The sequence below is a fragment of the Cucurbita moschata genome, unplaced genomic scaffold, assembly GCF_002738365.1.
Source record: "Cucurbita moschata cultivar Rifu unplaced genomic scaffold, Cmos_1.0 Cmo_Scf00034, whole genome shotgun sequence".
Classification (NCBI taxonomy): domain Eukaryota; kingdom Viridiplantae; phylum Streptophyta; class Magnoliopsida; order Cucurbitales; family Cucurbitaceae; genus Cucurbita; species Cucurbita moschata.
This window is the reverse complement of record NW_019268550.1, coordinates 1,517,043-1,532,345: the sequence shown is the minus strand read 5'-3', so window position 1 is coordinate 1,532,345 and position 15,303 is coordinate 1,517,043. Positions and strand designations below refer to the sequence as shown.

Sequence of the window (15,303 nt, the reverse complement as noted above, 5' to 3'; positions counted from 1 at the left end):
GTCATGCCACATAAAGCATAAGAAAAAATTGAACTCAAAACCTCCCATACCAAGTGGGTTACTTTCTTTCTTATGCTAACTACGAAATTGAGAATTTACCAGCTTTTATTTTCCCATATCAAAAACAAGGTTTCAACTTTTAATTAGGACACGAAGATGTAGACTTCATTGCACCTAACAAAGTTGCTTTTGAATGATTGATGAAGTAAGTTAGGATCCTGGATTAACTGCCTTGATTTATGAATTATCTTGTGCCTGTCTCTTTGAAACTAACTATCAAAGTTTCTTATCATAATTATAAATATGCATGATAGATTATAAATGAACTTCAAGGTGGGATTCTGGTTGGTTGCACTAAAGCATGCATCATTCTTCTCTGGTATTCATATACACTCTTAGTAGTTTAATTAGGTTGTTTGCTTTCCTTCTTCTCTTGAACAATAAAATATAATGGGGTAACGAATAATTAAATGGCATTTGGAAGCTTAAATTTTGAAAATGTTAAATGAAAGAAGGGGGCATTCCGAGAATCGAACTCGGGACCTCTCGCACCCAAAGCGAGAATCATACCACTAGACCAAATGCCCTGGTTGAATATATTACATTCATTAAATCGAATTTATTGTAAGTTATATTGCATCTTCTTGATGATGGAGCCACAATTAGTCAATGTGTAGTTGGTGAAGTTTTTTCAATTGTGGTTGGTAAGCTTATTGATAGATTACCAGAAGTTTTTGGTTGAATGAAAATTATGAATGGAAAGTCAACAATCTCATGCCACATAAAAAAGCATAAGAAAAAATTCAAATGAGTTAATTTTTTCTTATGCTAACTACGAAATTGAGAATGTACCACCAAAACAACTGCTTTTCTTTTTAGATATCAAAATCCAGGTTTCAATTTTCAATTAGGACATGAAGATGTAGACTTCATTGCACTTAGCAAAGTTGTTTTTGAATGATTGATGAACTAAGTTAGGTTTGTTGATTAGCTGCCTTGGTTTATGAATTGTCTTGTGCTTGTCTTTTTGAAACTAATGATCAAAGTTTCTTATCATAAATATGAAATATGCATATGATAGAATGAATATAGATGAAGTTCCAGGTGGGATTGATTGGCTTCATTCAAGCATGCATCATTCATGTCTGGTATGCTTTTACACTCCCTTTTATTTAGGTTGTTTACTTTCCTTCTTCTCTTGAACAATAAATAAAATATAAAGGTGTAACGAATAATTAATTGGCATTTGGAAGTTTAAATTTTGAAAATGGTAAAAGCAAAAAGGGGGCATTCCGAGAATCGAACTCGGGACCTCTTGCATCCAAAGCAAGAATCATACCACTAGACCAAATGCCCTGGTTGAATACATTGCATTCATTAAATTGAATTTATTGTAAGTTGGTACAGTTTATTAATGTGTAGTTGGTGAAGTTGCTTGTTTGTAAGCTAATTGTTTGATCACAAGAAGTTTTTAGTTGAAATGAAAATTATGAATATAAAGTCAAAATATCCTAAACAATTGAACTCATAACATCCCATACAAAATTGATTATTTTTTCTTATGCTTCCTTCAAAATCGAGAATCTACTCCTAGATCAGCTGCCCTATCTTTTCCTACATCAAATATAGGAGTTCAATTTTAATAAGACATATGAAGATGTAGACCTGGTCGTACTTTTAGCAAAGTTCCTCTTGAATGTTTGATGAACTAGATTAGGATCCTTGATTAGCTGGTGGGATAGCGCTCCATTCAAGCATGCACCCTTCATGTTTGATATGCTTATACACTCTTACTCTTTTATTTAGGTTGTTTTCTTACATTCTTCTCTTGAACAATAAAATAGAAACAGCTAAAAATTATTAAATGGCATTTAGAAGCTTAAATTTTGAAAATGGTAAAGGAAGAAAATGGGGGCATTTGGAGAATTGGACTTAGGACCTCTCGCACCCATAGCGATAATCTTACCACTAGACCAGATGTTTTTTAAATATCAATTATCGTAATTAATATTACATCTTCTTAATGTTGGAATCATGCTACAGTTTATTAATGTGTTGTTGGTGAAGTTATTTTTTATGGTGGTTGGTTAGCTTATTGGTGGAATACAAGAAGTTTTTGGGTTAAATGAAAATTAGGAATGTAAAGTCCATACGGCATCCAACAATTGAACTCAGAACCTCCTTACCAAATTGATTGCTTTTTCTCTTACGAAATTGAAAATCTACCTTAGATCAACTGTCTTATATTTTCCAATATCAATACAGGATTTCACGGCTGGGCACATGCCCTCGTCACTATGAATGTTAAATATTTTTATCAGAAATATATAAATATATATTATAGATGTGCTTCCAAGTGGGAACATGGCATGGCTGGCTACTTATTCAAGCATTCATCCTCCATTATTTGGTATGATTTATATTTAAAGATTACTGACATTTTATTTGAATTGCTTATGTGTTTCTCATGATCTATAAAATATATATTCCTTATGAATAATATAATGGATTTGGAAATAGTAAAATGTAAAGGGGGCATTCCGAGAATTGAACTCGGGACCTCTTGCACCCTAAGCAAGAATCATACCACTGGACCAAATGCCCTGATGTTAAAAAATTTTAATGGTAATTGATAAGCTTGTTGGTAGAACACACCAAGTTTTTGGGTTAAGACTAGAACTTGGAAGTTAAGATTTAGAAATGGTAGTGAAAAAATGCTTGGGGCATTCCGAGAATCGAACTCGGGACCTCTCGCACCCGAAGCGAGAATCATACCACTAGACCAAATGCCCTTTATGAGTATGCCAAATTAATTCTTTTTTTATTGTAGTTCGAATAATGTATCCATGGCACCATTGTCGAACTTGTTGTTTTAAAATGAAAATTATGTATAGAAAGTCAACAAGCACACGAGGCATTCTAAGAAATGAACGCAGAACCTCCATTTCCAAATTGTGAGACTGCCACTAGATCAAATGCCTTTTTCCTTTATCATATATCATATTTTAATTGAGACTTATTGAGATTTAGATCTGGTCTTGAGTATACACATCATTGACTTTTTTTTTTTTTTTTTTTTTTTTGTTTTTTGGAGAATTGCACATCAATGATTTATTTCATCAACCATTCCAAATTATCTTGTGCATGTCTAAACATCTTTATCAGAAATATGTAATTACACACGATAGATGTGCTTCCAGGTGAGATTCCAAGCTGATTGCTTATTCAAGCATTCATCCTCAATCATTTGTTCTCTCTATATATAGACTCCTAGTCTTTTTTTTAGGTCTAACTACATTCATATTTTGAAGTATAAAATATTAAGATCTAATAGATCTAATGAATAATGGAACGGAATTTGGAAGTTTAACCTTGAAAATGGTGGGGGGAGGGGGGATTTTGAGAATAGAACTCGGAACATCTCGCACCTAAAGCCATGCCACTAAATCAAATGCCCAGTTTGAATGCAAGAAAATCATCTGATATTTTTCATTGTAATAGATTATAACTTCTTGATGCTGGAACCTTGGTACAATTGACTAATGTGTAGTTGGTGGACCCTTTTCAATGGTGGTTGCTAAACTTATGGGTAGATAACAAGAAGCTTTTGGTTGAAATGGTAATTAAGAATAGATAGTCAACAGCTCATGCCACTTAAGGCATCAAAAAAATTGAACTCAGAACCTCCTATACCAAATTGATTTTTTTTTTCTTTTGCTAAATATGAACTTGAGAATTTACCACCAGATCAACTGCTCCATCGTTTCCTGTATCAAATGCAGGATTTCAATTTTCAAGTAAGACGTATGAAGATGTAGATGTGATCCTCGTGTTGTATGCTTGTCAGTGATTTGGTGTACTTTGCAAAGTTTCTTTTGAATGGTTGATGAAATAGGTTAGGATCCCTGAAATAATTTATGATATTTATGAATCATCTTGTGCTTGTCTCTTTGAAATTAATGACCAAAGTTTCTTCTCAACTTCCAGGTGGGATTCTAGTTGGCTGGGTTCAGGCTCATATCTGGTATGCACATGCACTCTTAGTCTCTTAATTTGGTTGTTTGCTTGTGTTCTTCTCTTAAACAATAAAATACAAAGAGTCGATGAATAATTAAACGAGATCTGGACATTTAAATTTTCAAATTGTAACAGCAAAAAGGGGCATTCCGAGAATCAAACTCGGGACCTCTCGCACCCAAAGCGAGAATCATACCACTAGACCAAATGCCCTAGTTGAGTATAATACATTCATTAAATTAAATTTATGTGTAGTTTGTGAAGTTTCTTTTTCAATTGTTGTTGGGTAGCTTATTTTTGGTTGGAATGAAAATTATGAATAGAAAGTCAACAATGTCATGCCACATAAAGCATAAGAAAAAATTGACCTCAAAACCTCCCATACCAAGTGGGTTACTTTTACGAAATTGAGAATTTACCAGCTTTTCTTTTCCCATATCAAAAAGAAGGTTTCAATTTTTAATTAGGACATGAAGATGTAGACTTCATTGCACCTAACAAAGTTGCTTTTGAATGATTGATGAACTGAGTTAGGATCCTGGATTAACTGCCTTGCTTTATGAATTATCTTGTGCCTGTCTCTTTGAAACTAACGATCTAAGTTTCTTATCATAATTATAAATATGCATGATAGATTATAAATGAACTTCAAGGTGGGATTCTGGTTGGTTGCACTAAAGCATGCATCATTCTTCTCTGGTATTCATATACACTCTTAGTAGTTTAATTAGGTTGTTTGCTTTCCTTCTTCTCTTGAACAATAAAATATAATGGGGTAACGAATAATTAAATGGCATTTGGAAGCTTAAATTTTGAAAATGTTAAATGAAAGAAGGGGGCATTCCGAGAATCGAACTCGGGACCTCTCGCACCCAAAGCGAGAATCATACCACTAGACCAAATGCCCTGGTTGAATATATTACATTCATTAAATCGAATTTATTGTAAGTTATATTGCATCTTCTTGATGATGGAGCCACAATTAGTCAATGTGTAGTTGGTGAAGTTTTTTCAATTGTGGTTGGTAAGCTTATTGATAGATTACCAGAAGTTTTTGGTTGAATGAAAATTATGAATGGAAAGTCAACAATCTCATGCCACATAAAAAAGCATAAGAAAAAATTCAAATGAGTTAATTTTTTCTTATGCTAACTACGAAATTGAGAATGTACCACCAAAACAACTGCTTTTCTTTTTAGATATCAAAATCCAGGTTTCAATTTTCAATTAGGACATGAAGATGTAGACTTCATTGCACTTAGCAAAGTTGTTTTTGAATGATTGATGAACTAAGTTAGGTTTGTTGATTAGCTGCCTTGGTTTATGAATTGTCTTGTGCTTGTCTTTTTGAAACTAATGATCAAAGTTTCTTATCATAAATATGAAATATGCATATGATAGAATGAATATAGATGAAGTTCCAGGTGGGATTGATTGGCTTCATTCAAGCATGCATCATTCATGTCTGGTATGCTTTTACACTCCCTTTTATTTAGGTTGTTTACTTTCCTTCTTCTCTTGAACAATAAATAAAATATAAAGGTGTAACGAATAATTAATTGGCATTTGGAAGTTTAAATTTTGAAAATGGTAAAAGCAAAAAGGGGGCATTCCGAGAATCGAACTCGGGACCTCTCGCACCCAAAGCGAGAATCATACCACTAGACCAAATGCCCTGGTTGAATATATTTTATTCATTAAATCGAATTTATTGCATGTTATACTGCATCTTCTTGATGTTGGATTCATGGTACAATTTATTAATGTGTGACTGGTGAAGTTGCTTGTTTGTACGCTAATTGTTTGATTACAAGAAGTTTTAAGTTGAAATGAAAATTATGAATAGAAAGTCGAAATATCCTAAACAATTGAACTCAGAACATCCCATACAAAATTGATTCTTTTTTCTTACGCTGCCTTCAAAATCGAGAATCTACCCCTAGATCAGCTGCCCTATCTTTTCCTATATCAAATACAGGAGTTCAATTTTAGTAAGACATATGAAGATGTAGACCTGGTCGTACTTTTATCTAAGTTGCTCTTGAATGTTTGATGAACTAGGTTAGGATCCTTGATTATAACTGGTGGATTCTGATTGGCTGGCGTTCAATCAGGGACCCTTCATGTCTGGTATGCACATACACTCCTACTCTTTTATTTAGGTTGTTTTCTTACATTCTTCTTTTAGCAATATTTGAGCAATAAAATAGAAAGAGCTAACAAATAATTAAATGGCATTTGGAAGCTTAAATTTTGAAAATGGTACAAGAAAATGGGTTGGTCTGGAAATTGGACTCAAGACCTCTGGCAAAGCAAGAATCTTACCACTAGGCCAAATGTTTTTTAAATTTCAATTATCGTAATTAATATTACGTCTTCTTAATGTTGGAATCATGCTACAGTTTAGTTTATTAATGTGTTGTTGATGAAGTTATTTTTTAATGGTGGTTGGTAAGCTTATTGGTAAAATACAATAAATTTTTGGGTTAAATGATAATTATGAATAGAAAGTCCATACGGCATCCAAAACAATGGAACTCAGGACCTCGCTTACCAAATTGATTGTTGTTTTCTTACGAAATTGAAAATCTACCTTAGATCAACTGTCTTATATTTTCTAATATCAAATGCAGGATTTCATGGCTGGGCACATGCCCTTGTCGCTATGAAATGTTAAGTATTTTTGTCAGAGATATATAAATATATATATTATAGATGTGGTTCCAAGTGGGAATAAGAACATGGCATGGCTGGCTAGTGTTCAAGCATTCATCCTCCATTATTCAGTATGATTTATATCTAAAGATTACTGACATTTTACTTAATGTGTTTCTCGTGATCTATAAAATATATGTACCTTATGAATAATACAATGGAATTGGAAATAGAAAAATGTAATGGGGGCATTCCGAGAATTGAACTCGGGACCTCTCGCACCCTAAGCGAGAATCATACCACTAGACCAAATGCCCTATTGTCTATTTTAGTTTCCTCAAGTTTGTTTAATTGTAATTATAGTAATGTCTTGATGATGTTGGATGTGTAGTACAATTGACCGATGCGTGGTTGGAGGAGCTGTTTTTTAAAATGGAGGTTGGTAAGCTTAAAGGTAAAAGAATAGTTGGCCTGTTGCGTTTATTTCTAATTTTCTAATTTTAACTTAAAAGTAATAAATTTTTATTTGCTTTATTTTTCTTTTTCAATCTCTTCCTCTCTTTCTATCTTGTTCACCATCAATTGAAGTTGCCATCGTTTATACCGTAACTGTAATTTTTTTTTTTTTCCATTCCTTTTCCTTAAAAAGCTGAAATGATGGTGTATGATTGAATTCTACTAGAAAAGAGGTAGATAATGTATGATTCAATTGACTTCAGAACCTGAAATATTATTGAAATTAAGAAATTAAAGAAAAAAATTGGGGCATTCCGAGAATCGAACTCGGGACCTCTCGCACCCAAAGCGAGAATCATACCACTAGACCAAATGCCCTTGATATAAACAACCATAACAATTATTATATTTCTCAGTGAAGTATAAATCTTATTATCCTGTCACGTTCCAACTCCACTGACAAATCTTTCCTGTAACTAGACTGACCAGCACATGCTATCATGAACTTAAGGTCAAGATGCTAGCTGGCAGTTGCTTATTTTATACCAATTCTTCTAATTATGGCACTTTATTGCTATTTTTAACCACTAAAATAGGTTTCTTCAGTTTAGGGATAAGAAGCCTAAAAAAAATTCATAAAATTCATTATGTCATTAAGGAATACGAATAAATTCATTATGTCATTAAGGACTACAAATGGAGACTTTGGACGCTTAAGTTGAAAAGGTGTGACGTATTTAAGATTTCAAAGTATTCTAACATTTCACATATGCAAACATACATCAAAGATTAACCCATATAATTATTCATCTTATCACGTCAAAAGTTCAAAATGTTGACTAGACTTATAGATCAGGTAAAATGGTATTCGACAAACATCATTTTGTTTGAACTTTGAACTATAACGGGCATATCAAGAGAATAAATTTTAGTTCTTGTCGGGCGTTATCCTACACTATAAGGTGTGAGAATAAAATTTTGGTCTTTTTTTGTTTAAATCCCATTTATTTTCCTATCCTTTTTCATTGTTTACATTAATACAACTCCAGAAGTATCAGACCAATTGAAATGAACAATGGCAGTAATTCATTAACATCAGAGAGCATAGATAAAAGACCACAGGTATCCTACACTAAAAGCAATACACATTTTTACATGCAACTATCTAAACCCACAGAATGTTCCTCCTTGTTTTGATATCCAGTTTTCTAGTCAGACATGACCCTGTTGCTCGAATTGCCCAAAACCCGATTGAAAATGGTGGGGGAAAGGTTGCTATAATGCTTAATCGATAGCGAGCGTGAAACATGTCAATCCCTTTAAGTACAGCTCCACAAATTCTCCAAGTCAGTTTTTGCTTTCCATCAAACCCGAATCATCTGCTGACGTGTATCAAACAAAATGCATATGTAAGTTTTTGAGATATTCGTTAACCAAATCAGAATGTTAAAGCAAAAGTAAGGCTTGAATGACAACAATGCTGGTTGAAAGAATCCCAGACGAAAACTGTTTTAGGAAACTAAGGGTATAATAAGATCATTAGCCAAGGAGTTTGTTAGCAGGAGACATGGGTTATACAAGGAGATGAAAGCAAGTAATTATGTAGCTGTTCGTTCAGGGATGAGCATACTAAAAAAAGTACTCAAATATATCGCATAGTTCAATAGTTCAATAGTAATTGACATGTATTTCTTCCCTTAAGGTCGGAGATTCACGTCTCCATACTCCACAACTGCGTATCCAAAACAAAAAAGTCTTCGGGTTCCTTGAATTACTTCTCAACATTTTACTATATTTGCCTCAGGTATTCAATTAAATTTCCGAACTCTCAAGATAATACCACTTCGATTGAATCAGAATCCTTAACCTCTAATATTCCCATATATGGTATTTGTAATTGTAGCAAGGAAATTATTCGCTAATAAAGAACCTAATTTGTTTCTAAGATTGCCCCAATAAGTAAAGGTATTGTGGATTCTAGTAATTGTCACATCCCTCGGTATAATATTGATAAACGGATCAAACTTATTGACTCATAAACCCAATGGAATTAAGAAACAAAAAATAGATACTCATGCAATTTCAACAGTATAAATAAATAATAATACAGTTTACCATCTTTGGAAGATTTCTTCCTTTCAGTGTCTTCATTGCGGCTTCAGCAAATGATTGTGCTGCTTCTGCATCAGCCTCAGCCGCCTCCGCTTCCCTTGCTGCCTCTTCAGCTTCTGCTATAGCTGCTTCTGCTTCTGCAACTGCATGAGCAGCAGCTGCCGCTGCCTCTTGGGAAGTCATGGTTCTCATCTTGGCCAATTCAAGATCGATTTGAGCTTTAGCAAGAATACACATTTCGTCCTTGTCAGTTCTTAAAGAAGCTCTTTGATGGTCGTCCAAGAATAACATAGAGCTCCTTCTCTCTGACGAAGGCATCACTGGAGGAAGCCTATATTTTCGTTTAACCTGGACAAAACGAAACTAAATTTAACGCTCAAAACGTTGGGGAGAGGTGATATATTTTAGTCTATCAATAGTACAAGATAAGAAAGAATCGACTCCTTAAGGCTCAGCCCATCAAAAGTAGTCAAGCAGGTAATTGAGATTAACATTTGTGCTAAGCTAATACCTAGGAGGATCCTGAAGAATGGGCTGGGAGGGAAGTGATGGCAGCAAACTTGACATAGATAACGTCATATAACCAAGGAAAAAGAGGAAAGAAAGGAAACCCGGCAATCCAATCATCTTCCCAGAATTAAATATGATTGTCTTTCTCCAGAGAATAATAGTGAATTTCTCAGCAAATTATTTCACAATATTATTATATTTCACTTGTCTCAAAAGTTGAAATATATCATCACAGATATCGCTAATATAGGAGTATAATGCAGCAACCAAACCATTCCACTAGGAACAATACACTATGATTATTATTTTAAGTAAACAACAATAGAAAAGAATAAATAGCTCGAGGGAATCAAACTTAAAAGAGTTTTCTCTTTTCTTTTCTTTTCTTTTCTTTTTCTTTTCTTTTTCTTTTTTTTTCTTTTTTTTTTCTTTTTTTTGTTCTTTCAAGAAATCAACAATGAAAATCAGATTTGCTTACCTTGACCAGTTTACCACTAGCTGTTAAGAACTTCAATTTTGATGATAACAACCTCTTGAAGTCTGGTGGTGCCCAGTATTGATCCTATTGATGGAAGGAAAAAAAAAAGAACTCAACAATAGCAAAGACAAATACAGTTCAATTTCAGGAAGAATAATTATGAAAATATGATTTCACATCCAAAAGGGGAAGCCCCTGCACAAAGTAAGGAGTTGCAACTAACTTTTCGAATGGACATAAAAAAAGTGTAATTAGAAAAAGAGAAGGGTGAAGATCTTGAAAAGAAGGATATAAAAATTATAACATCAAAAGCCACAGGTGATTCGAAACATAACTACAAATTGTACCGAAGTTTCTGACAAATGTTGAATGTCACTTGAATCAGTCGATTATTGAGAACTAACTACTCATTGATGAGCACTTGAATCAGTCACCAAGGATTCAGAATAATCAATAAAACTCTCCTATCAATCCAAAAATTAATAGTTACCAATCAATAGAAGCCGTTTTTGCCCCTTGTTTTCAGAAGATGAGCACTAGCATCATGAATATAAATCGATAAAGCTTATACCGATTTATTTAATAAAGAAACGAAGTCTAAATATGTAAGAGATCGAAATCAATTGATTTCACCAACAACCATCTCCTTTCATTTTCTCCTTGCATTGATGAGAAAATGAAGGAAGAGATTCAACTTAAGTTAAATGTCTTAATTTGGTGAAAGGAAGACTACCTCTATATATGAGGTAATCTTTGTCTTATTAGAGCCACCAGGTTCCCTCAAGGTAGTAATTGCCTCAATTATGAGATTGTCTAACCTGTAAAATAAATTTTAAAAAAAAAAACAAATTAAACCTCTGTTGGCTACCAAATGTATATCACAACAATACATGTTTCAGATGCTTAAATATATATATTCCACCTTTATCAAAATGAATGGTTGCATTTCCTACCAGGTAATCATTGGTTTTCTTGTCTATGTTCTAGGTTTTGGCTACTTTGAACTAAAATGTTATGGAATTTGACCTTTTTTCCCACCTATGACAATCATATCTTGCATCTCTTTCTGTTCTTTCTGCTTCCGTTTCTTCTTCTTCATCATCATCTTCTTCTTCTTCCTCCTCTTCTTCTTTTCTGTTCAAAAGTGGGCATAAGATACATTTATTCAGAATACAAAAGAAATAAACGCGCCAGGAAAATTAGATTGCTTCTTGCAGCTAGCAGCCATAGATCATTTGTTTTTAAAAAAAAATCCATTTCACACTTAAAAAAAACATGACAGAGTCCGGGGAGAGTTTCGTGATAATGATTCAAAACTAGAGCCAATTTGAAAAACCCATATTATTCTAGAGGTAAAAACGTGATGAAGTCCCTAAAGCTTAGATAACCCAGTAATTTGAAAATGATAAAAATGTGATTAGAAAATCTAGTTGAACGGCTAAAAAACATGCTCAACGTTTTTTCCTGGAAAACAAGGGAGAAGATAAATCTCTCGAATTTTGTTATTTTACCATTTAAAAGAAACAAGCCATTGCCAAATAAAGTGTAAAAGCAATAACATTGATCAACCTTTTTGAGTGTAGCTTAACTTAAACAATCTACAATTTTCTGTTTAGAAATTTTGGTCTCTCATGATATGTTCCACCGGCCTTTCATTGTGAAATGAGAGGAATAGGAGGCAGTTTCCCAATGTTGAAAGTGAAACTTGTAGTTCTACATTTATTGACATTCATCCCTTCAAATTGAGCTCTCCCTAATTACTATCTTGCTACAGTTCATGCCAATTTGAAATCCATTTTGCAACCCTTGGCCTTGAGGCTATTGATTGGGTGGTATTTTATCCCATTCCTCTAGTGTTACATCTCTGTAAATATAATTTTCATTTTCTATCAAAATATTTCTAGATTTCTTCTTCAAATCAGCTAATAATTTAACCCCAATTCATATGTAAGCTTCTAAGTCCCAACTACAACAGATTTCAAGCCTCACTTAACTTGTAACATACTGACAGTGCACGATTAGTTCTGATCCTTCTACAGAAGATTGAAAAGGATCAGGATTTATGATTGTGATGTTTAAGCACATGATACTTAACACTCATCACAATATATGCTAAAGGAGCTTTATCTCAGAACCTAATGTATATAATTAGAATTTCGGTTACCAATCTGACTGCTAGAAATCTCTAAATCAGGATAGACCCAGCTTGAACCAATGGTCTGCCGGATAGGGCTGAGTCCATGACAGATCCATCACTTAAGATTGGATCATTCAACAAAATGTTCAATAACCAAATCCCATGCTCTACGACTTTACCAAAATCAGGACTCTAAAGTAATATCTACTATCCTTTGCATAGCTGAATTGATTATTGCATTGTCCTAAAGATCAAATGTTTGAATCCCACAATGACAATGTTGAAGAACTCAAAAAAGCAACGGAAAACAAAAAAAATTCAAGAAAGATCAAATACGAAAAATACAAAGAATCTGTTCACAGAAACGACAACAAAGGAAAAAAAAAAAAAGAAAGAAAGAAGAGTGATGAAAGATTTGACCAACCTTACATTAGATCGCTTTGGACCAGCTATCAGCTTGATATCCGAGGAAAGAGAAACAGATTTAGCTTCTGGCAATTCGTCTTCACTTTGGACAGCAACACTTCGAGCCAAAATGTTCCCATCTTTTTTAGGAGCATGTAATCTCTTAAGAGCCAACCTGGCCTTCTCTCGGGATCCCCAACCATTAGCCATCACGCTCATATTCCTCCACTTGTCCTTTATAAAATATTAACGACATGAATCAATCTATCTTTCAAGATAAATTGCTTGGCAAACAATTCCTCTTCCAACGAATATGAAGAACTACCAAAAGTTCACATAAAAGAGTTGTGAAATAGTGAGCTAAAGACTACTAAAACATCATTATTTACCTTGAGATCAACATTTGAACGAAGATACAGTACACTGCTGAATTCAGGATCCTTAAGTATCGTTCGCCACTTTCCTGCTCCATGCTTAACAACTCCAGCCTTCAGGGCTGCTTCTTCTTCGTTAGTCCATTTCTGCTTCGGAGCACCCATCAAAAGTTGCAGAAAGAAGGATCACCCCCAAGGCCAGCGAGTTTCTTTCACATCAGAAAGGAACAGATTTATTTTCATACTCAAAGACAAACAGGGAGAAAGCTAAACTAAGTACTTCACATCAAAGTTGAATATAACACGAACTGAAACAAGAAACCATCCAAAATCTGACAAAAGTCTCAATTATAAACACAAAAAACTAAAAGATCGTTAGGAGTTGAAATCCCCGCCAGAGTAGAAAACTAAAAAGAAAAAACAATGGAAAAAGAACTAGTTTAAGCCATTGAATGGTCAAATAACCTAATTCATAGCGAACAAAGACCACCACTTCCTTCGCAGCCCGGATAATCCAATCCGCCGGAACCCAAACTCTCCAATTCAATCTATTAGATAATTCCCAATGTCAAGTTCTAATTTCCGTCTTCAATCATTACAATATCCAAATCAAAAAGGATAAAATCGAATTCGAACAAGTAAGTAAGGGCAAACCCTATATTCTTCAAAGCAAAGTCATTCGATCGGGTGAGCGGGTAATGTTAAATTTACCGAACCCTATTGTTTCCACTTCAACATGCTTGTAACGGTTACGGAAATTGGAAACGATAAAATTATAACAACAAAATTGAAATTCCAAGGAGAAAGATGAGATACCTCAGTAACGCAAAGGGAACAATAGCATGAGTTAGGTTTTCCAAGCCTCGAACATTCAAAATTCCGTTCAAATTTGGCGCATAGGTAGAAAAAATCCGCCGTCTCTTCCTCTATCGCTCCTCGAGATTCATACAAATTTATATATTTTCCTGAGAGCCTCCTTAATATTCTTCCAGGAAAATCAATGTTATTAGACACGGATTCAGCTGCCGCCCGAAATGGTAATTTTATTCTTAAAACCCTATTCGATTTTTTTTTTTTTTTTTTTAATAATCTTTGTAATTTAACAAATTATTGACAAATTCTAAAAATAAAAAATAAAAAACAGATGAGATCTGATGTGAACTCTGAAAAAAAATTATTTAAATTCTTTATCTATGTAATTAAATAGCTTATTAAAAATTAATAATAATAAGTTTATATTTATTAATTTAAAGATCAAATAAAATTAAACAATTAATTATATATTATTAAAATTTTGTGTCTATTCCAAAGCATTCACAAATCTTAAATTGAAAATTAAATTGTCTTTAATTTTAAATAATATTATTACTATGTTGTTTAAACATAGCATCGATAGAGCTAAGAATCACGTGTATATTAGATATAAATTTAATACTATTAAGACTTTTTACAAATTTCTAAAGTATGAAAAATAAAATAATACAAATTAAAAATTTCAGAGACTATTATAAATTTTTTGAAATGAATTAGATGTACAATATTCTAAAATTTGATAGGTCGAACTTGTAATTTATTAAATTATAAATTCAATTCCTAAAATTTAAATTTTGCATTTATTTAGTATTTTAAAATGTAAATTGTGTTAATAAATTCTTGAATTTACAAACAAAAAAAATTATAATACAATTGGATGAATTAAAAGATTTGCATAAAACCTGATTTTCTTACTAATAAAAATTTGATAAATTACCAAAAATATAATTAATTAGAATATTAATAATTAATAATAATAAAATATATTAAACGTGATTAGTAATAAATATACTAATTAAAATTTAGGAAATCTAAATAATATATTCTTATTTAATAATGTTATATTTTTACTGCCATAAATCACCCGTTTAAAGATTCGTAGATAATAATATTTTTTTTTAAAAAATGAAATATTGCGAAACAAATAAGAATATTAATATATGTGCTTGAAAATCCAACAAAATCTATAAAACAAACCGACCCTTAAGCAATTAAAAAAAAAAAAAAAAAGAACAAATACTATTAATCAAATTTTTTTATTTCCAATTAAGGGTTACTTTTTAGTTTTACAAGCAAAAAAAAAAAAAAAAAAAAAAAAAAAAAAAAAAAAAAAAAAAAAAAAAAAA

The 15,303-nt window shown here is 32.7% G+C and overlaps 2 protein-coding genes and 9 non-coding genes across 17 annotated transcripts in view; 1 reads left to right on the top strand and 10 right to left on the bottom strand.

Annotated features, from left to right (window-relative positions):
* Positions 1-7,214, top strand: part of LOC111430674 — a 13,235-nt gene extending 6,021 nt beyond the window's left edge. Inside the window, exons 4-7 of one of the 3 annotated variants that reach the window (XM_023067020.1) lie at positions 2,266-2,410; positions 3,988-4,024; positions 6,079-6,147; positions 6,651-6,732. In XM_023067020.1, coding sequence (XP_022922788.1) covers positions 2,266-2,410; positions 3,988-4,024; positions 6,079-6,147; positions 6,651-6,686 — 287 coding nt within the window. In that variant the 3' untranslated portion in view covers positions 6,687-6,732. Of the gene's footprint in view, positions 1-2,265; positions 2,411-3,987; positions 4,025-6,078; positions 6,148-6,650; positions 6,733-7,063 lie in introns of those variants that run through there. The other 2 variants (XM_023067021.1, XR_002708349.1) reach the window with 2 other exon arrangements.
* On the bottom strand, positions 516-587 carry TRNAP-UGG. Its single transcript has one exon. It is a non-coding gene; the product is annotated as a tRNA-Pro (tRNA).
* Positions 1,285-1,356, bottom strand: TRNAP-UGG. Its single transcript has one exon. It is a non-coding gene; the product is annotated as a tRNA-Pro (tRNA).
* Positions 2,533-2,604, bottom strand: TRNAP-AGG. The gene has a single exon. It is a non-coding gene; the product is annotated as a tRNA-Pro (tRNA).
* On the bottom strand, positions 2,721-2,792 carry TRNAP-CGG. Its single transcript has one exon. It is a non-coding gene; the product is annotated as a tRNA-Pro (tRNA).
* Positions 4,159-4,230, bottom strand: TRNAP-UGG. The gene has a single exon. It is a non-coding gene; the product is annotated as a tRNA-Pro (tRNA).
* Positions 4,853-4,924, bottom strand: TRNAP-UGG. The gene has a single exon. It is a non-coding gene; the product is annotated as a tRNA-Pro (tRNA).
* TRNAP-UGG lies at positions 5,622-5,693 on the bottom strand. The gene has a single exon. It is a non-coding gene; the product is annotated as a tRNA-Pro (tRNA).
* On the bottom strand, positions 6,918-6,989 carry TRNAP-AGG. The gene has a single exon. It is a non-coding gene; the product is annotated as a tRNA-Pro (tRNA).
* A 220-nt stretch (positions 7,215-7,434) lies between the features above and the next one.
* TRNAP-UGG lies at positions 7,435-7,506 on the bottom strand. Its single transcript has one exon. It is a non-coding gene; the product is annotated as a tRNA-Pro (tRNA).
* A 606-nt stretch (positions 7,507-8,112) lies between these two features.
* LOC111430672 (telomere repeat-binding factor 1-like) lies at positions 8,113-14,195 on the bottom strand. Of its 5 annotated transcripts, none has more exons than XM_023067017.1 (8): positions 13,961-14,195; positions 13,160-13,353; positions 12,790-13,004; positions 11,255-11,362; positions 10,962-11,046; positions 10,229-10,312; positions 9,244-9,588; positions 8,113-8,510 (listed from the first exon to the last, which is right to left on the bottom strand). In XM_023067017.1, exons 2-8 carry the CDS (start codon positions 13,307-13,309, stop codon positions 8,493-8,495), a joined length of 1,005 nt encoding a protein of 334 aa, XP_022922785.1. In that variant the 5' UTR covers positions 13,310-13,353; positions 13,961-14,195; the 3' UTR covers positions 8,113-8,492. The 5 variants fall into 5 exon arrangements, with proteins under 5 accessions (XP_022922785.1, XP_022922786.1, XP_022922784.1 ...); XM_023067018.1 differs by having other exon boundaries at positions 8,113-8,507; XM_023067016.1 differs by lacking the exons at positions 8,113-8,510; positions 13,961-14,195 and adding exons at positions 8,526-8,860; positions 13,610-13,769.
* Positions 14,196-15,303: the final 1,108 nt, after the last annotated feature.